At 39.6% G+C, this 22923-nt stretch overlaps 1 protein-coding gene across 2 annotated transcripts in view; it reads left to right on the top strand.

Annotated features, from left to right (window-relative positions):
* The window catches only part of LOC140992162 (interleukin-1 receptor accessory protein-like 1), a 229507-nt gene that overhangs the window by 92184 nt on the left and 114400 nt on the right, over positions 1-22923 (top strand). For both annotated transcript variants that reach the window (XM_073462433.1, XM_073462432.1), the window contains exon 4: positions 1219-1372. In XM_073462433.1, the coding sequence (XP_073318534.1) occupies positions 1219-1372 (154 nt within the window). The remainder of the gene's footprint in view (positions 1-1218; positions 1373-22923) is intronic.

The raw sequence follows: 22923 nt of genomic DNA, 5'->3' as shown, positions 1-22923 counted from the left end.
TCACCAGTAACCTTCCCAGTATTTGACACTGAACAATAAAATATATGTTCAGTTTATGTTAATCCAGTTGTCACCTATCATCAGTCCTTTTATCCATTTTGAGATGTGTTTTTTAAATAGATAATTTTTTGGAGCGACCCCAAAATGATATTTCAATTTGGTATAGGAAATAGAGAGTTTGATATATACACTTCACTTCACAGTTTGCACTGTGAGACCTCCTTACTGCATGAATTGTGATACACATAAATAACCATGCATCATCTTGTGACCGCACAGCACACCACGTACCCCACATACCCCAATTTCCTCTTAAACTAACATGTTCAAATAAGGAAATTGCATCACATCACACAAAAGGACATCCTTAACATGTGACCTGCTCTAAAAGCCATAAATATTTCACAAAGTTAGATTATAATACGTAAGTCTAACCTACTACTACTGCACAACTACTTTTCACTGCATTAATACTACAGTAACTCTGTCATAGATATTTCTTCAGGTATGAATAAATAAAACAAACTCATGCCTACTTCTCCAAAGGAATGGTATATTTATTGTTAATTTGGCCTCTTAAAACTGTTATTTGTGGTCGTAATGTTACAGCTTTTGATGTATCTTCCAATTTATGTGGTTGATTAGTTTTGATTGGGCTGCAAGGAAAGATTTTCCTTGTCTTTACTAGCTACCTTCCTGATCAAATCACTTCTTTGAAACTACCTAGTAATTACAAAGAACTTCAGAGGGGTTCACACATACACATAAACTCAACAATGGTTATTCGTATAGCTGGTGCAGCCCAATCCAGTATAGAAGTCCTTCCTCAGAACAATAAAAATACCACCATTCAGTCCCATAAATCACTGTTAAAACAGTATTTGTGTCTGTGCAACAGTGAAGCAAAAATTGAGAGTTTGTATAGTGATATGAGGTATCTCTACCATAAGTGTGGAAAGCTGCTGTATTTCTTTATGACAGGCTTTTTAGTAACAAAGGGCTCTTGTGGATTTCGCCTGTTTTCATTCAATATGCTTGAAGATAAGCTTAAATATAAAGGCTCTTCTCTGTTGGTAATAATTAGAGGTATGCAAGTGAAAGTGTGTTTCCTGCTGATTTCAAACATTAGTTACCCTTGAATGCTAACAGTGACACAGTGTATTTACTTTATTCTAACATTCTGTATCACCATGGTGTTTGTCTGTGTTTTAAATAAAGGAATGCAAGCCAAAGCAGTGGAGACAAACCATAGAAAGGAGGAGGGACACTTTGGCTATCAAGGAAGTACGGGAAGATGACATTGGGAATTACACCTGCGAATTACAGTTTGGGAACTTTGTGGTGCGGAGGACTACTGAGCTGTCTGTAACAGGTAAAGAAACTATTCTTCAACGCTGCAAATTCTTCGATTGCAGAATCACATCTGCTTACTCTTGTTGAGCAGTTTCAACACTGACATTTACTGAAAGAGCAACAGGGAGCCTGAATCGCTCTGGTTTTGTGAAAGAAAAAGGAATGTCAGCAAGTATAAACTGAAAGCCTCAATGCAAACACATTTATTCATATTTAATGCATTTCAAAACAAAGTTATTTGAACAAAAGACTATCCTCCTTGTTGCCCGTGCCTTTGTGCAGGGTGTCTGGTGATTGTTTTCCACAGCTTATGTGTCTGACACAGTGAGCTGGCAAATAAACTGTGGCTTCAGGTTGTTGTTAAAAAATTAAGCTTTTAAAAGCTGATCCCTGCACCTTTTGCCAAAGTGTCACAGTCAATAGCATCACTGTCTCTGTAACTTCTTGGCTGCTTTAATTGCTAAGTAGAGGAATTCACACAGAGCCACTTCAGCACTTTTTCTTAAGGCTGTTGAAATATTTAAGACTGAACCTAAAGTGGGTGACAAATTGCTTGCCACTGACGCTTTCAAAGCCACGGTTCATACAACAGGTACTGAGGATAGGGGGAACCCAAAATGTACAACTAAATTACTTGCACCTCTTTTTTTAGGTTAACTGAATGGAATAGCCTCTAGCTGTTGTCCTGAGTGGTGTCAAAATGCTTCTTTTGATCAACAAACAATCAATAAACAGCAACACAGACTTAATATTTCCTAGAATGTTGTATTTTGATAGTGTTTGTATAACTGCTTGTTTTTTTTGGCTTTTAAGTACCAAGCTTTGAACATAATGAATCATTAAAAAATTAATAAAAGCAACAAGGACAAATTTAAAGCAACAGGTTGCACAAATTGATATTTTGGTGATTTGGTGCTCCTACAGTTTGAGGTGCAAGTCACTCTCTAGCCAAGTGGTTCTCGATCTTTTTCAGTCGTGACCCCCCAGAAAAATCAGGTTGGTGTTCAAGACATCGGGGTCCCAATCCCAGGTTGAGAACCAATGCTCAAAGTTACAAAGTGCAAGGACAGGCGTTCATGTTGCAGAGTAGCAATAAAGGCAATACCTTTCTCCCTGTTATCAGTCAGTGCCCCTTGGTTTCAAAGTTTTTATTTTAACATAAACTAGTCGCATAATGTTGCTTTAAAAATCTTCCTATCTGTTACAAATCTGCTTCATTTTAAGTTTAAATTGTAGTTCACAATCTTTTTAGTAAAAGTTTTTTGCTTCCGACATTTTCACACGACAACAGCTCCTCCTCCCTGTGACTCATTTGGCTGGGTTCAAATTTCCTGTGGTTGGCTCACGTCTGTGAGGATAATAATAAATGCAGGATGACTCAGCCTGAAACAAACCACCGAGAAGTGAAGCGGTTTGGGATGGATAGAGGGGCTGTTACGTTTCAGTGCAGCTGCCGTCGCTCGCTGTGGGTGTGAGGGTCAGACAAAATGTTTACTGTTAACTGCTACCTGATTACACTTTATAGTCCCTTTTAAGACACAAAGACAGACTCAAGTGAAGGCCAAGCTAAGTCATAAATCATTTTCTCACCAGCCTCAAAATGTCATCCTGGGGGAATAGTCTTAATCTCTCTATCTACTTTGGAGACATTCAGCATTTCCAAACAGGTGGCAAAAGATGATTGATGATTGGCGATGGCAGTAGAAGCGACATTTATGATTTTTTTTAGAAAGAAAGAAAGAAATATACTCTTCCACCTGTGTCTGTGCAGGTTGTCTCCCACATCCAGCCTGTGGCCAGGCTTTACCCTGCCTCCTGCCTAGTGCATGCTGGGATAAGCTCCAGTCCTCACAGCCTTTAAGCAGTATAGAAAATGGATATAAACGGATATAAGTTTATTTAATGGTAAAATGTGATGAAGTTGTCATTGTATGTGAAATAGAAGGAAGTGATTACACTTGAAAATAATGCATTACTGTAGTAGTAGGTTACGTAGTGGTATAGTAGTTAATTGGTATACTTGTATCTACATTTTACGTTGCAGAGATGCAAATAAATAGTTTCACCTAAATTGACTTAACTGTGAGTTACAAGATGCAGTTTTGCCTCGAGGTAACAAAGTGTAATACAAGTTCTCATTGTTCTTTCTGAACTTGGCATTCTTTTTATCTTTGGAGAGCAATACCAATGTTCACTCTGCTTTTGGCTTGGTTGCACTCCTTTTAGGCAGAACTGCTTCCCTCTGAGTTTTGGATTTATTTATTTATTTTCTGATTTCGATTGAAGAAGTTTTGAGTTTTTGTACGTGGTATTTTCTTTTTGTGCTGCCACGGTGGCTGCACTGATCATGCTAACTACCCAGCTCTTTTGATCCATCTTCTATTTCTGTCTGCTGCTGTCGCCTCAGTGCACATGAAACGCATCATGTCATCTAAGGACGGAGATTTAGTTCTTGGAAAGAACTCCTGCGAATGCTGTTTAGACCTGCAATTGTAGTAGATATCATGAACCGGGGTGAATCACTCTTTGTAACACCTTGAACTTTTATGTGCTTATCATCAACAATTAATGATGCAAGAACCTGTCTGTGCACATTATTTCCATTTAGACTGATTTTGAGAGATACACTGATTTTTCTAATGAGTAAGCATCCTCCTCTAGTTGTAATACTCTTGTGTGTGCAAAACACTAAAGTTTGTCTAATTTTCACAATTAATCATTCTAACAAGCATTCTAGGGTTCAGTTGTTTAGGAAATTGTCAGCAATTTATACTCATTATATAGTATGCAGCTGAAAAAGAGTAACAAAAACACAGCAACACAGTAGAACTTCAAACATGAGCCATTACCTACAGCAGTGGTTCTTAGTCTTTTTCACATCCTCCTGGTAAGTGAATGAAACATGACCAAATATTCTGCCCTTGTGTTACTTATGAATGAAATTGGTTGCTGGTAACCCCTGAAAGTACCTGCGACTTACATTAAAGGTCCTATTTGTAAAATTTGTATTTTTTGTCTCATTCCCAACTGGCATTGAGATGGTGGCCAACCCGTCCTACATTCCCAAAGCGCCAGTAGTTGAAGAGTTGGGAATATGGCACAAAAATCAACTTTTCTTACAAATAGGACCTCCTCCTGAGCAGTGCAGATTAGTTCCAGGAACTTATCCCCACAGAAGGTGGAGATCAGTGGAAACAGAGGCAGAACCTATGATAGTGTTCAATGTTATCACACTACTGAGAAAAAGGGCTTTAAGATCTGTGGTCCACACCTGACTTTTCCATCTGCATGCTTTCTTTTCTTGTTTTTTTTAAAATCTGGAATGAGTATGCTTGAACCTTTATGTAATACCATCATCAACCTCCCACAGATAGTTTCAATTTACCATCAAAACCCCTGTCACTCCCCTCTTTATCAACAGCCTACAGGCCCTCTCACAGCAGTGCAATGGGACAAAAGGTCAGATTCCATTTGATTATAATGAGCAGCACTAAAATCATAACGAGCTCCCTTGCTGGGTAATTGGAAGCGACATTCATTTTTAAATGAAGTTTGGGGTTTTATGACTTCTTTGTAAGGTGCACCGTTTGATGTCTTAGATTAAACACGGCAGAATAAAGGAGCAGTGATGAAATAGATATACACTGGAGCAGCAACTTTGGTGAGTAAAATAGACTGTCAGTGTAGCTAATGAGCTGGGACTGATGCTGTTAACCTGCTTTTCTTTTTTTGAACCAGCACACAATGAGGTGTTTGGTTGGGGGAGGGGAAGGGCGTGCAGCACAAGTATGTCAATAACCAAAAAGCCTGAGAGGTTGAAAACAATCATGGAAATATCTGTCTACATAAACTGTCTCTGCCCTCCTCCTAACTGACTGATGCATTCACCTGATATTTTCCAAGTCCTTTGAGTGTGAGCGTTTTGTATAGATCTGATACTCCGCTAGCTTTGTCGCTTAAAGTAATTCTTGTTGCAGCTCTCGTTCCGACAGTCTTTCAGTCTAGCACATTCAAAAGTAATGTCTCCAGTGAACAATGGCATCTTGCTGGATAGCACCATTCTATTTCAGTGTCTTGCTTACCACTGAATATTATTGCACAGCAACTTGACTGGTTGGAAATGAAAGGAACAATTTTGCTTCCTCAGCTCAGCCACTGCTCTTGAATGATGGGAACTTTTCCCTTGATATGTGTTTTCTACAGTGCATTTGTAAGCTAGAAGCTATTTTCTGCAAATGTAGACAATAAAGGAAAACAAAAGTGCAGTTCAAGTTCCAAACATGAATTTTAAGTAGAGATTATTCATGGCTTTTCATATTGAGTTTTTAGGAACATGACAAGTATAATGAGGACAAACCTTGCTTTAAAGATACTTTTAATGGAATTACTGCATTTAGTCATCATAAAAAAAAAAATTAGAATGAGAAAACTAAAGACACATGTCAACAGTCTGAGTAAGATAATGTTCAAGGTCCCAGTCAGTATATTACATCATTTTTAATTTGGTAGACAGCTGCAATTGTGACCACATTGAACCCATATACATCTACTATAAACATGTATTTTAGCAGAATCAGGAAAAAAATACTTTTTTTCAGCTCCATCTCTTCATGTGAACTCAAGCTGTTTGTCAGAAAGCTTCCAGTGACCCAATCTACGGCAAAGATTAAATAAATAGGGATTATCAAGCAGTACGCATCGGGAGACTCTACAATGTGCAGGAAAAAGGTCATGTGACCGATGGGGCTAGCTTAGTTAGCTCTACTGCTAGAAAACTAACAGTGATTCCCTTTTTACGCTCACCTTAAGTTGTAGAGTTTTTATGAGATTATTCTGCATCACTCCCTGGCCTGGGACACATCATGTTGACAAGAATTACAGTTCTACTAATATGGACAGAAACTGGATTACAACGTATTATTACGAACGCCAAAGCCTTTGATCAGATGTTGTCAAATCATGAATCTAAATACATTTTGTTAGTAAGTGGTGTCAATATGATCTTTGGGAAAACTGTCCATTAGAGCCCGACTGATATATCGGCTGGCCGATACTATCGGCCGATATTAGGCATTTTCCAAACTGTCGGTATCGGCATTTATAATGGCCGATAAATGAATATTTAAAAAATAAAATAAAAACGGACGAAACACCCTTCAACCATGTTATGAGTGTTGGCGTTGCATAGTTTGTCCACCAGAAGACACTCTACAACGTCCCTGTTGGCAACACTCGTGTTTAGAACGCCACAAACCCTACAACCAGCTGATCTAGCCAGAGTAGGGCCAGTTATCCACGACTGAGATCATCGGTGAAGTGTGTTCATGGTAAGTTGGCAACTGTCACGAGAAATACATTGCTTGAATAACAATTAAAAGAACATCCCCATCAGTTCTCTTAACTCAAATAAGCATGACAAAATTTGTGACTAACATGTCCAGTTTTGCTGCTGTTACGTGTAAGCCGAGAGTGAAACGGAATTAGCTAGTAATTTTGATGTGACAATAAAACAAACAAGTTTATTTTTAAACTGCATTATCATATTATTTCAGTGAGGACTCATAAATAACTACAAATAACTAATGTTAAGGAAATCTGTTGTATGTTTTGTTACGCATTTCTGGATTATTTATATATATATATATATATATATATATATATATATATATATATATATATATATATATATATATATATATATATATATATATATCGGCCGATATATCGGAATAGCAGATTTTTAAATCACCAAATATTTGTATTGGTATCGGCCTTAAAAATCCTTTATCGGTCGGGCTCTACTGTCCATGTGCCAACAATGTGTTGTTTAAACATATAAACAGATATCTAGAAGTAAAACAGAGTTAGTTTTAATGATCCAGCACCGTGATTTTCTATTCTCTTCTATTCTAGCATGTGACCTAGTCTTTACAGCAAGGCAGTGATGCTTCAGCTAGCATACCATGCTGTTTTAGCAAGCTAACTGAAGTGAACTGGAATGATCAAAGCACAGCAGTGCTGATTAAGTAAAGTCATCATTTAGACACAACCAGCTTCTCACAACCAGTCCCTCCAAAATGAACATCAGAGGCTTTAGGATAAACCTATTTCCTTTCTTTTCAATATTGGAATCATTGTTTTTTTCACATCCTGACCTGGCACATATCCTGTCACCATGATGAATGCTGTTAAAGCTGAAACATATTGATTTTTTATACTTGAGTCTAGTCCATTGCTCTCCAGGAGCAGTTAAATTATTTAAGTTTTGCTGAGTAAAAATAAATATGGCATGTGTCATGGTGGTGGTAGTTAGAGGAACACAGGCAGTCTGTGACACAAGCAGTAGAGTTTAGATAAGAACAGATATCCAGTGTTAAATCATGTACGGTATATACTCATTTGGTGATCACCAAAATGTTAACAGGGCCTCTGTGTACTTAATCCTGATAAACTGTTTACTCTTTGGCTCAATATGACACTACCACCTCTCTTACACCTCTATTCTCCAAAGTATATCTCCTGCCAGCACCATTTGGTGGCCATTACCAATTTCCTGTCCCAACCCTGAGTTGACTCATTAGCATATGAAGGAGATTGGAATATAATTGCTCCTTTTAATTGATGGAAGATAATTAATCTGGCCAAGGTGCTGGTGGAAAAAAGAAGACTGTTCACTAAATGGATTCAGAAAATAATCCTTTCTTTTCTTTTGAATTTTATACACCGTGTCATCAGCAGGTGTTTGATGAGGTTTATTAATTTTTCCATCTTTTTTCTGTCATTACCTTTGATATTTTGTCATTTTATTAGAGAACATACTTATGAATAAATATGAAGCTCGTCATTATTCTGTAGGTCCGCTGTGATTTGAATTTGTCCCCTGCTGTGGCTGGTGGAGAGTGAGAATTATTCATTGTAGCAGGGCATAGTTAACTTGCTGAACTTCAATTTCTTCTTTTACGTTTGAGCCATAGTTGTAAATTTGTGGCAGTTGCCTGATAACTACACAGAAATACCTGGTAGACTTCAGTGTTTGGTTCATTTTAAATTCGTGTCATACCCTTGGCATGGCATTGTGATCTTCACACCCTCACCCGGCTCTGGAGCACTAGCACCTTTTTTAGTATTCTTTTGAGCCTTCTGGCTTTTCCATGGTCACTTGGACCAGGCTTGTTTTCATCGCTCATGATGATACATACTGTAGAATAGCATGATGGGAAAAACGAGGAGGAGGGAAGCATTCAATGACTTCAGTTATTATAGCATATTGAATGGTCGGACCCATATTAACAGTGTGGGCGATGAAGCTGTTATAATTACCCTCTTTTTTCTGTATTTCCACAATTACATTTGCTAAGTAATCTCCACAAAAATAACTGTCTCATGACTGTAACTACAGTATTTGACATCTAAAAAAGGTTACTCTGCAATTGAAATAAACCAGCAGCTGAGAAAATGTATAAATACAACACATATCACTTTTTTTCAAGCTGATATGGTGATGATCGTCATGGCCATTAGCTTTATTTTGCTCTCCAGCAACTCCTCAAGAAAGCATCTGGCTCTTTAGCAAAGGCTCCACTGTGTTCACCAGCTGGTTGCTAAATTGCCATCTTGTGGTGAGCAGGTAGCATTCGTTGGGGCTTTGGAGCTTTTTCACTAAAAAAGCTGCATGCTGGGTCCGGATATAACACTGATGAGCCTGAGCGAGAGCTAACCAGAACAATAAATTTGCAGGCTGCACAACCAAATAAATTGTTGGATAATGCTAAAAAATCCCTGAGGGGCTGAGATAGTTTGGTCAAATGAGAATTATCTGGGGGTCACTGGTCATTTGATCCATAGTTGATACAAAGATATTGATTATAGCGGCTGTAAGATGAAATTAAACCTTGGTTGATATGGTCTGTATCAGCCAATATCAAAAGATTATAGGTAAACGTGAAGGTTTGGATAGGAAAACTTATTATACATGATATGATCCTTGAGCATGAAAGTTCATCCTTGGACTTGGTAACAGTATGTGTAACAGAATTATTTCTCTTTATTAGCTGTTATAGAGCTTCCTTAACATATGCGACCACTAATATTACATAAGTGAAGTTTTATACAACTGTACAAACGGCTTAAAGTTTAAATCATTTAGTGGAAATTATTTTGTTCGTTCTTTGCACATAATACATGACATAAAATACAATCTTTTCACAAAACGCAATGCTGCTGATTGACCTTTAAAAAAAAAACAGTCCTGTATGAAGGGGAAAAAATGAGTGACCTAGATGGAATGAAAGGAAGAAATGTTGCCAGTGAGGTGCATAGAGTTTACTGTGGCCATGCAGATTCTCCGTGAGGGGGAAGCTGTGAACTGTTATGAAATGCACTTCAAGCTGAGTGAAGAGCTTTTAAAGCATGATGGATGGCTGTTTATCAATTAAACTGATTTTTTCCATGTTCACTGCTGCTCAGTTTCTTAAATGAAGTACTGGATGAGGGTCTCTGGAGAATACAAGGACATGTACTTGTCTATGCACATGTAACGCTGTATATGCTTGTCAGTCTTCCACAGAAATTACACCAAAACACCAAAGTAAACAGCAGGAATAATGATACCAAATCTAAATGGCAAGGTATTTTGTGTTACCATGGTGTTTAAAGATTTATGATGCCATCTTTTTTATCACCTCCTTTTTCTGCCTGAGCCCTTGTCTCACCATTTGTCACCTCCCACCTCCACCGTACTCTCATACCCCAGTCAAGACCAAGTATCAATCAGAGGTGAAAGGCAAGAACCTGAGGCTTTCCTTTACAGCCAATAATGGAAAGTCTCAAGCTGGGCTTGAGTGTTTTTTTTTTTCTTCTTCTTCTACAGCCACCAACTTAATTGTATAGTCAAGCATGGCATCAAATTGACGGCCTTGTTGAAAAAGGACATAGCTGTGATAATGTCATTCAGCAATCAATGTTACATATTGCAATCAGAGGTCTATCTTACAGTTATGAAGTGAACAAAGGGTGTGTGAATATTGAGTGGTGAAGCGTGACCAGTGCAGAATAAGAGAAAAATATAGAGGTTTTAACATGCTCCAAGTCCTCGGTATTTACCGCTGAACCAGACCAAAAAATGTCCCTGATTCTGCATCAAGGACATTCATTGTTTCTGTTCACTACAAAGTGGATGTTTTTCGCAAACAGTCTCTTCCTCTGGCTTTTTCCTTTTAAAAACTGTCCTTGACCTCCGCAGAGGCATGGAGGTCAGCTGAGTGAATTTAAGCAGAGGACTCTTCCCTTGTACAAACAACTTGACACAGCTAATATTGTTAAATAAAAACAAAAGCCTTGTACCTTGCAGATACCTGAACTGGACCACTTTAGAAAGCCTGAGTAGCAGCCAGTTTTATCCTTGAAACAGTGGATTGGAATTCATTACCAAGAAGTCACATTACCAGCATTTTATTTTCCTAATGACTGGAGAGGCCGGAGGTTATGAAAAATTATTTTCTCAGAGGCGTCACGCACCAGCATACTCATTCGCCCGCTATTAATAGGGAAGTTTTGCATTTTGCTCAGCTTCAATTCATTACTCGCTGTGCTCTGGTGAAGATTTCCCACCACTGACCATACCACATGTCAGAATTTAATTTGGGTTTATGACATAATTGGGTCTCATCTACGGTGGAGAATGAGCACTCTTCTCTGCTGCAGCTCTTATTTGTGATTTAGGTTGATGAGGCAGGTGTATTTTTAGATTAAACATTTTCTTGTGCAGCTCTAATTTGCAGAAGACACAGAGCCGGAGAAGTCTTGAACAAATTTGCTTTGAGGCTTGTCTATGAAAAACTTACTGAATCAACAAATACAATCATTGTTATGATGATATCATGTCGACAGCTTTTTCAAGAGAGTGTTCACATAAGAGTTGCCTGTAAAATGCCATGAAATCATTACAATGCCAGAGATAATTGTAGCTGTGGGCGTTAAGGTGGAGCTTAATTGGAGGAATAGGTATGATATATATGATCTTGACATTGAGGTATATTTAAACTATAATGGGAGTTATACTGCCTTTTAAGAGAGGGTTTTATCCTCAAACTAGCATATCCATGTGTATGCTACACTGAGCTGAAGACTGACAATTTATTTCTTACTGTGAACTATACAGGCATACAGGATAGTGCAGTTAGACACAACGCTATGCAGCTAAACACAGTTACAAACAAGAAGTCACTTGTTTATACAGTCAGAAACTGCACAGAGTATCCTTGTGATTCTTGGGTCACACAAGATTAATAGTTTTTAACAGGTACACACAACTTTTGAAGAGACATTGAAGAGATGTATCAGAATGCACTGGACTGTGCTGGATAAATGACCAGGTCAAAATGCACTGACTCACCACCCACATGACTTACCATTAAAATGGTCAGAAAGGAAAACATACTGAGACTGACACTCTGGCAAACATGTTGTGTGAGGATAAATGATGAAATCATGTATGTTTGGCCAAAACAGCCACTGTTGCTAGATTCTGTTTGCTGTTAGCCATGTAATACATAAAAGACAATGTGTAGCTGACTCACCAGCCATACAGATAGAGCTGCAACAATCAATCCATTCATTTTCAACTATTAAATTAATTGTCAAGTATATAAAGTGTATAGTATATAGTGTATAAACAACTAATTAATTCATCCAGAAGATAATGGACAGATAAATTTAGTTGCATCCCTGCATACAGGCAGCGCATATACTTATAAAGTTGTGGGTATTTGTCATTTTTATTCAGATTGTCCTTGTGCGATTCACATCTTGGGCAATAATTTGAATTGAAAAGAATAATAGGGGGTGATTGGGCCAGAGATTAGAGCATTCAAGGGCGAGTGCACACTTTTGCCACACCTGCCAACCAACAGTTCAGGAACGAAACATATGCTCTGTATTTTACAATTATATGAAACAGACAAAAGCAACAAATGCTCATATTGTAGAAGCTGGAACCAGAGAACACTTGGCTGTTTTGTTTTCTAAATGATATAGTGATTATCAAAAAATTTGGTATATTTCTCAAAATTTGACTAATAATTTGTTAATTGTAAAACATTCACTTTCTGATTTAAATATACAACCCACATTCCCATTAAATCAGGTCGATTTAAATAAGATTGCTCCCACGTTGCGCTTTTGCTCCACTCTGTAGATTTTTCACAACACAATTCCCCAGGTCAGAATTGTAGTTCGCTGTGTCCAGCTGTTTGCCTTAACTCCCATGTTTTCAGTGATGCCCTCATCCCCCTGTGGTTTGGCAGCCTGTTTGTTATGTGTTCCCCTGCCATCGCTACCGAACCCAGTGAGTCAACCCAACCCTGTGCTCTGATCAATCCAGCAGCAGAGTGTGTACACTGTAGTGCACACTCAGCATCCTGGTGGGTTTCCACCTGCTGGCGCCATCAAAGGAGCAGCACACAGGAGATGTGATTGCAGAGCTTTCAGCAGGGAAGGATGTGGGCGAAACAGGAGAGAAAATATCTGAGCATGAAGCATGTGCAGAGCACAGTGTTCCCAGACTAGAGCAGTTACTTGGTTACTGTGTATCAGTACAAGCTGTAATTTTACTGAAACGTGTGTGGATAAACCTGTCAAACTGCAATACTTGCATGAAGGAGGTTTTGAAGTTATGAATTGGTTGTGAATCTCCAAGATAAAGAATGTATGGATACTCCCGCCATCTGTCTCCCTCTATATCCAGTGGTCATCAACAGTGTTTGTGTGATATTGTTTGCTCCTGTGAAACGGTGACAGGTAATTGGCAGCGTTTCCCTGGATTTTTCTGTTGTTGTTTTTTTTGGCTCGGCACGGCAGATCTGAGCCCCATGAACAAACTGCCGAGGAAGAGCTCCAGGAATTAGTTTGACTTGGCCAGCTTTCCACAAGGTGAGATGACTTTGATCAGCGTCCCCTTGTTTGATGAGGTGGCACTTTCTGGGCACAAATGCTCTTTTAAGCAAACAAAGGACTATCTCCCTCGACGTTTTGTCACAAGATTTGGAACACGGCTAACAAAGGTGGACTGGGGGATTTAATTTATTTTTTGTGCTAAGTATCTGGTCACTTAGAATTGTGTAGATGTATGTATCTTTTTCAGAAATGGGAAAATATTGTATTGAAGTATTGTCAATGCAAAGATTGTCACATGCTGGACATCTTGGTGTTTCGTATATATATGTGGTGCCAATATACCTTGGACAGTGAAGTTGGAGTTCCATGTACCTCTAAGTAAGTAAAAAATGATGGGTTGGTATTTTGTTATTTTGGTCATTGACCGAGAGTAGACATGTGTGAAGCATTTTTTTTTTTATGTCACTCAGTTTCTAACAGTGGCATCATTATTGCATGTACTGTCGAAGCCAACTGAATGCCACTTTTCTTATCACCAAAGTACATAACACATTATGTTACACAGTGTCCCTTGAAATTCTGCTCACATAATTCAACTCAGTGCAGAATTACCTGTTGCATTCCAATGTAGAAAGCAGTGTGCCCTTTATGTCATGAGGCAGAAAGCAAGTGCAACACATACTGAGCGTGCCATGCCATACAGAAAGAAATAATAGTCACAGTAGCCACGATGTGCATGAAGTTTGAATTGGATTTTAAAATGACTGCTTTTATGGAGAACTTGCGCTTGTCAACTCTGGGATGTAGAACAAACTCCTAATGAGTTGTTTTGAGGTATGTCATGTTCCACCAGTGTTTGATGCCTTTAAAGTTGTGGTGGATGGATGCATTTAATGTTCATGCCAGAAACTGTCACAGACCAGCAATCACTGACCGTGAAATCACCCATCAGCTTGTGCGCTACTGTTTTGAAGCCTTGAGTTTGGCATTATGGCTGGCGCCATCTTGCTTTTTTGGAGCCAGAAGTGGCCATATTTGGTGACTGGAATGACACTCAGTAGAGCGTATACCCCCGCCAATGGTTCCCCTTCAATTCAATCATGCCTAATTCAATATAAAACTCAATAGTCCTGTATCACTCTAAATTTTAAAACACCCATAATTGCATCATCATAATTTAAGTTCACCAGACCTGGCACAACAAAACTATCTAGATGTAGAATCATAATCTCCATTGTGTTTTTGAAGAATAATAGATTTTTATTAAGATCAACATTACATTGTGCTCAAACATAAATACCAGCTACCTAAATGTGCCTGTTTTTTTTCTTCAGGGCTTGCGCTATCTTGCAATGTTAAACAAAGTAGGAAAACAATTCCTGTATCCATCCCATCAACTGGACCCACACCAAAAGTTAATGGGGTCTATTCTGGACTGAGACCCACCCTTCATCCAAGTTTTGTGGAAATCTCAACAAACCAACCAACCAACCAGTCAAACAAACGGACACAGTTGAAAACATAGCCACCTTGGGGGAGGTAGGATTTCCTGATTGCATCGGACTTAAAACCTGATGACATGCTGGTGTAGCGACTTACAAGGTTGCCACACCCTAAGGCATGCCCCACTTTATCATCTATTTTACTCTAAATTGGACCATAATGTATAAAACCAACACCATGCTGTATTGAAGACTTGAAACTAGTGATTGAGACCATCAACTCATTAGAAAGCTATTTACTGAGGTAATAAATCAAGTCAGAAGTAGGGTCATTTTCTCATAAGCTTACATCTAATCAGATGTCTTTTTTGTAATTAAACTTTTTAAATTAAATTTTCCACCTTATTAACAGCAAAATGCATGATGATTGAAGTGATTGAAGACCAATTGACAAAGCAAACAAAACAGATCCAGGCACTAGTCAATCAAAAATGAAAGAGACAAAAAAAGGGGTACAAAGTAATTTGTAAAGATTTGAAAAAGGCAATGTCCGTCTACAACTTTTGCCATTTATCAAAACCAGGCTTTTTCAGGCTCTTCTAATGGTGGAGAACAATCCTTGAAGAACCAATCTAGCCTGCCAGTGCATGTCCAAATTGTTGTTTGGATATATCTGGTGTTAGAGGAGACCTGTCTCCAGCTTCTGGACATTCCGGCATCAGACTTCTTTTTGAAACTAATGGAGTCAACCCCTGCTGGCCATTAGAAAGAATGCAGGTTCAAGGCACTTGGCTTCACGGTCATACCCAGAACTTTCGTCCACTTCTTATACAGTCTGTGCCAGCAAAAAATGTTGCCTTTAACTGTGCTCTTTCTATAACATCCACTAAGTGTACTAGTTAGTTTGAATTTAACCATAATTTACCTGTAGAACCCATGTCCTGAAATAACTTGGCAATGAACATCGCTTAAACATTGGCATCAAATAAAACTTGGCATTTAGCAGTATCATCTAATATCAATATTCTGCCTGTTGTCTGTGGGCTGCATGTTATTTGGTGTCAATGTGATCCCTTTACTTAATATATTGAGAGTGAGCGAGAGAGACAAATAATTTGACTGGCTGAGAAAATGATTCATCATCTCACCCACCACCACACCATACGCCACAGTTGCCAAATACCTTTGCTCCATGGTGCTCATGGATGCACAAAATGGCAACCAAAATGACAGGTGCACTTTGTTAGCCCTCACTGTTTGCTCCCTCGTTACACATCTATTGTGCTGGTCTTTGTGAATGTGTGATTAAATCAGTCTGTATCAGAACTGTTGAGTGAATATTTACCAAAACCTCTTTGCCTAAGAAATGAGGACTCGTGGAGCAGGTGAAACCAGGCAACAGATGTGATGCTGGTTTGAACAGATGGTGCAAAAATGCAAAAAAGGTCAGGTGGTCTGGTGCCTGGGCTGCTATTGCAGCACATTGATTGGGCTTTTTTTTTTTAAGAAGGAAGACAGAATCCCTGACAATAATCCCCCAGCATGAAAGTGGGATCAAGAGCTTAGAGGCCCTAATTACTAACAGTGAGCAGCTATTTGACATATTCCTCATGAATTGACAGGTATGATGAGACTTTTGATGGATGTTGCTTTCTCGTACAGCTAAAACTGATCTGAATGAAATGAAAATAAATGTGTTCCACTTTAGTCCTGCCCCACATCTCTCCTGCACTCATATATTTGTTTACTTTATTTATTTATTTTTACTTTTTGATAAATTTACACGCATCAATAATAAAGTAGTACATTTTTTCAACATCAACTTGTTCCCCCCTTCAAGGGATTTCCTCTCAATGAAGTTGATTGTTATTCCAGCTGATTCAGGTTCCCCAAACCGACCGTCACCTTTGCAGTGGGCTGCTGTCATACATCTTGTCAAATATCTATCAATTAGCAAACTGTGCTTACAAATGCTCCTCTGACACACTGTTCATCTGGGATTGCTAATTAAGATGACGTGTTACATAATTAATGCCTTCGCTCAACTAATTAGCGCTCACTTAGTGCCTTAGCTTTGGAGATGTGAAAATCTGTGCTAAACTAGTGTTAATGATATTCCACAACGCAGTGGTATGGAGCAAGGGATGAAAGTAAGCAGTTTGGAAAACCAAAACTCCTTATCGTTTTCAACTTTTTAGAAAACAGACATTTTAAGCACATATGTCAGTGTTAAAAAGTGCTTTTCAACTTTAATGCTGTGTTGAAGTGCCTGTACATACTGTTGTTGGGTTGATATTGAGTGATTTATAGCTCCTGTCAAGGCTGCAAGTACATGCGTCTGTAGGCTCGAAGATATTCTCCCCCTCTTTTCCTGCTTCCCCTATCTGTGACAGTTTGTAGAAATGCCCCATCAAGGACACTTCAGCCACGTGTCAATCCACTGATTCCACCAGAGAGATAAGAGGGTGGGAAGGGACGGCGGATGGGACGCTTGCATAATTTATAGTGAGCAAAAATCAATTTTGTGGCATAAATTACTCTGATGTTAATTAGTTGCAGATTGGTCTTTTACAAAAGGTGCATTCTAAATCACTTCAGGGAGAGACTCGCTGCGCCGAGACGAGGCTGAATTGTTCAGCTGGTGATCATTTCACATGATGTTATGATGGAAAATTAGGCTTGTTTCTGTATTTGGAACGTGAGCAAAATGTTTTCAGAAGACGAAATGCTTCCTATGACTAGAGTAGGAAGACGTATTCATATTTTCAGTCCCTCTACTGGTAATGTAGGGAACTAATGGAGAAAAATGGAAGCTTGTGTTAGTCAAGTAAATCCCCTCGCTCCCTTCACACGCTGACACACGCTCTCAGTACTGCGCACACACTGGGACACGCCACCACACAAAACCTCGGTCAGGGAGATTGCTTACCAGTGCTTAGTTCAGTGGTGATGCCCAGTTGGGCCTTGATGTAATGGAAATTGATTGCACTGCTCCCAGGCTACACTGTCATGACAAGTTATTTTAATGGCACTAAAGCGGGCTTATGCTGAAGTTTAAAAGGAGGAGGGTGGAGGCAGAGCAGTGACTCGGGGCATATTTGCAGCATTGCAAGGCTTTTTATTTATTTATGAGATTGCACAGTGCTTCGCAAGAAAAAAAATAAAGAAGGCGAGTTTACAATGAGAGATTGAGAAGAAAATTATGGGGGTGGATGGGTGATGGTGGTGACAGCACAGAGCCATTTTCCTGCCAGCGTGAGAGTTACCACCTCCGAAGTGGTTGCAGTGGTTGAAGTGAGCCACAAAAGTTATAATTAAAGAATGATTTGTGCCTTTCAGTGCACATTTAGGTTACAGTTCAATGACGGTACAGTATAGTACATATGAGCCATATACTGTGTATGTCCATTTATCCCAGTAGTAACCAGCCAAGCATGGAGGAAAGAAATTTTCAGCTGAGATGAAATCTGTTGTTTATTGGCCTCACACAGGTAATGGTTGCAACATAAGAGCTGTGACAGACGGAACTTTCCAGCTTCTCTGTGTGCCTCTGAGTTTCCTTTCTGTCCCCATCTAGACTTATAAAATAACAGTAATAAAAACAGAGGCCTTAGCCTGCCGCCATTTCCAGAGTAATGTTTGTTCCACAGGTGGGGTCATTTCCTGTCAACAAGTTGCATTCAGGTAACTCCTAGCGGGGGTCATCTGTGGTTTGCTGACGCGTGCATTTGTATTATTGGAGGAGACTTGCCTGTTCTTTGCCACGGGCAAACTTCTGCAGAAGCTCTCAGTCTGCCTGTTTCCTCTTCTGTTTTTTTCTTTTTTTCCCCCACAGCTTTTTCTCTTCCCACTCTATTTAGTTGCTGTGTCATAAACAAAATGATTTATATTATACGCAAAAGACATACAGGACTTTGTGATGAGTACTTAAGAGCCTCATAACACAATCAGTTCCTAATTTACTTTAAAGTTTAATGGCATTTTGAGTTTAATGGCATTTGAGATTGCAACATCTCCGTAATAAATTACAATGGCTCATGCATGAGCACTTCACGTAATGTGTTTCCCTCATGTTTTGTCCGCAGGCCAATTAAAGCTCACTGTTTGACAGTGTGGCCAAATCAAAAGGTCCCTGCACTCCTTGACAGCTAAAGCAGCCAATTAAAATCCAGTACCAGGGCTGAAACAGCCGTCACCGCCCACCACGAGTGATCATTACCACGTATGTGGGTTGGACGCTATGCGTGGGCAGCGTATTGATCGAGATTGTGAAAACTGATCTCGCACTTTGGCCCGAAGGAGCGAGGCTGTCTTCAGTGATGAAGGTATCAAGTCTGGTTTTGAGCAAAGTTGCAAACACACATATGCACACACTCTCTCCCACTGTGCTGATTGCCCATGCCAGTGTCACCGTCTACCGTGCGCAGCAGTAGGCCACATCACACAGGTCAGCAGAGCCAAGACCTCACATACTGCTTGATCGTCTGAACAAGTCCGGAAATTAACTTTGATGTGGAATGTCTGTGGGCGAGCAGCTCAGGTCCACGAGGGGGAAAGAGGTGGCTGGTCAGCTGCGTCTGTGGGCGAAATGTGTTTGCCACATGCAGAGATATGAAAGAGAGCATGAGAGAGGAGGAGTGTGTGAGAGAGAGAGAAGAGAGAGAGAGAGAAGCCACCCCCATATACTCAATGAGGAGTCACTCGTCTACTTCAAATATGCTTAATTCATATTCAGCTCACATGGTGTTGTGGGCTTATAGGGCTGGCTTTAATACATCTCAGCTCCCTGTGTGACAGATCTGGAGCATGTCTAAATTAGATAGTAATTTCAATGAAGTATCTCTTACAATATATACAGGGGCAGGCCTATCATTAGTACAAAGTGCCCCCCTTGGTGACATTAGAAAGCTGCTTTGGCCTTCTTGTGTTTCTCCTTGTGTTTTCTCATACCTCAGTGACAGCATATTACACAAGTGCCTTACTAAAACTACCTATGTGAGCTTTTTCCATTCTGCCATTTTGTGGTTAAAGCTGCAGTGGGCTTTTTTTCTTTTTTTTACTACTTTAATACTAATGATTTATCTAATGAATATCTGTAAGTTGAAAGGGGTGCTCTTTGTTACAATCCTGCTGAGAGATTTCACCTGACTCTAAGCTCTATTGAGTTTTTTAGCCAATTCTAGCTCATCGTTTTTTGTTTTTTGGGCCCACAAATTCAGAGCTGAACCTTGTTTCCAGCAGCAAGCAGTTATTTTCATTTAGAAAAGCTCTCGCAAACCCACCAAAGCTACCTGCCCAGCACTGAATGATAGTTAAAGTTAACATGAGCACAACCTGATGTAGCGTATGTGTGGTGTAACTTATTCTTTCATTGTGATCAAAAACGTGATTATCTTACGAGATAAATCTTCTAAAACAAAAAGTATTTATAACAATGGAGGAAATCGTTTGACAGGAAAAATGTCAAGAACAAGTATCACTGAATTTAATGAGAAGAATGTGAGAAGATCTTACAGTGAGAAAACCTCTCTTGACATATTCATTATAGCAAAGAAACTTGATTGAACATTTAATTGTCTCCCTTATATAATAGGAAAGACGTACTAATATAAAAGGAAAGATCTTATTATTAAGAGTAAAACATGAATGCAGTAGTGCTCCGTACTAATTAGCCTGCAGGGTTGCTGCATAAAACTACTAGTTGCTGTACAGTCCTTGTGTGCATTTTCCTTCGCGGCCACGTATTGGCAGGAATACACAGAGAAAATCTGCTTTCCATCCTTCTGTTACATCCGTGTAAATGCCCCTGTCATGTATGGTTTTAAATTATCTTTTAATATTCTATTTTTAATCTATAGAGTTTACTGACAACTGCGTTTGAAAAAAAAAACTTCTTTCAATGAACGACTTTTACTCAACAATGAGAAGTCTGGGTAAATGGCATTTCAAACGACTGATCTCATATATAATCATAGATTCTGCAACATTCATCAGCTGTCCACCTACATTACATCCACAGAGCCAACCTGCAGTCTGCTGGCATGTGGGACTACTCTGATCAAACTGACTTTACCCTCAACTCTACTGATGGCATGATTAAAGCCTTTCATTGCATGTGCTTACAGTACATCAGCCCCTTTGCTCCTTTTTTTAAAAATACTCAGTGCTGTGACTTTCTAATTTAAATATAAAAAGTGACCTTTACTTACCTTTATAAGGTGAAACAATCCTTTTATATTTTAGTGTCTGATTTTGTTAAGGCTTTTAGTTCCTTGAAGACATCAAACAATTGTCATTTTTCTCACAAATTTAAGGAAAAAAACAATTGTCCTTTAATATTGCCATAAAAGGCTGTTTCAGATTATCATGACGTGACCGGCATCTGCAAATTATTTTTAGAAAGTACTGTATTAGCACAGTGTACTGAAGGTTGTTTTTTTTTAATCAACTCTACATTTTAAGTTCTTTTCTTAAATCCAGAACTAAATGGCAAACTACAGAAAGTCGAATAAGTGCAGGGTGCAGAAATTCCTCTGTCTTCACCTGTTCTTGACTGCATGTCATGGAGGAATAATAATGCGGCTTCGTGAACAAAAATTCTCAGAAATGCCTTGCTTGTAATGAGTTGCACTCTATTTTTGCAGAACCCATGTCGCAGTTTTCCAGAGGCTTAAATCTTGCATAAATGACTCCCCATCTTCCCTTCATCTATATATAGCACCTCACCCCTGAATGACTGTAGTGGATTTAAAAGGTGAAATCTATAGAGGTTCATAGCTTTCACCTGGATCATTCTAGTTCATGGAAAGAGCAGGCTGTCCTAACATTTTGCACACTCAGTGGTTTCACACTGCCAGCTTAAATTAGTGTATTTTCATGCCTTTTTGACACAACTCTGATTTTTTTTTCCATCAAGCCTGAAAAAGGGTCCTTACAGAATACAAAAATGAAAAACAAAAATGGGGGGCTGAGGCAATAAAATTGCAAGTAAATCCAGCATCTCTCAGCTGAGCATCAGTACAGTGTGGGCCCTGAAGCTCCCTTGGGGACAACGGATTCAGGGGGGTTAGCACAGACCAGCGATGTAGGGCACCACAATGGCAAAGCTACCCCTGCTGGCACACGGCACCAACCACTGACCTGTTTAAACAGCTGGAACGTTTGGCACTGCCTGCCTCCGGAGATTTGCAGGGCCACTGGCAAAAGGGTTGAGAGGAAGGAAGAGGGGGGAGGGGAGAAGGAAGGGGGATGGGAGGCATGGCGGCGGGGCTTGGAGAAGGGATTCATAGCTCGGCAATAGGGGGCCACTGTGCAGAAATGGCACCAAGCAGGAATTAAACAGGCCACTGGCAACAAGCTGAGGAGGAGGAGGTTGGAATAGAGTTCAAGTCAAATAGACACAGTTTTTAACAGGGGGCTGGCCAGTCTACGGGGTCACTTTGGTTTGGCGAGTGCAATGAATGGGTGATCAGGATAAATAATAAATAGATTGTTTGGAAGTCCCTGTGTCAACTGTTTTGTTTTCATTAAGAAAAAAGGAGTCTCTGTGTTTCCGGGGGGTTTCGGCTGTGTGTTAGGGGCGTGGGAGGTTACTGACTCACACAAGGGAGCTCTTAGTAGCTTGCGGCAGGGGTTTAACCAAAACTAAGCAGTCACTGGCGGGAGGTGGAGAAGGACAAGTGGGCTGGAGGCTGGAGATGGGGTTGGGTGATTGATAGCCCTGCAATAATGACTACAGTTGCACTTCATGTTTTACAAAGGCACCCTCTCACATTAGTCAAATACAGAATTCAAAGTAATACAGCAGAAATGCAGAGTCCAAGCTTGGATTGTTAGATGAGTGTGGTTTGTACACGGAAATGTAAGAGACACAGTGTCACACCCGGATCCTCCCATTTCAGCCGCAATGGAGCTTAATATCTAAAACATCATCCTTCATTCTACAGCTAGCATTTTGCTCTAAGATTCAACAATCATATCATGGTTGAAAAGACAGCGATACAGGTTTCTTCACTAGAACGTGCTTCGGGTTTTGCATGTGTGTTGTTCAGGAAGGCTCATGTTGACTTTTCTTTGAGCCTCTGCACCCCACAGTTACCCAAGACTGGCCACCTAAGACCACATAAGCTGTTTCAGATAGTGCCTAAAACAACCTATGTTTACATTCAAGTAAGAAAGCCTCCTAGCGGCCAGAGTAATTATGTCTGTAGCAGAAGGAATTTAGGTGAGATTTTGA

The sequence above is a fragment of the Pagrus major genome, chromosome 24 (genome assembly GCF_040436345.1).
Source record: "Pagrus major chromosome 24, Pma_NU_1.0".
Taxonomy (NCBI): domain Eukaryota; kingdom Metazoa; phylum Chordata; class Actinopteri; order Spariformes; family Sparidae; genus Pagrus; species Pagrus major.
The sequence above is the reverse complement of the archived record's forward strand: the minus strand, read 5'-3'. Positions and strand labels throughout refer to the sequence as shown.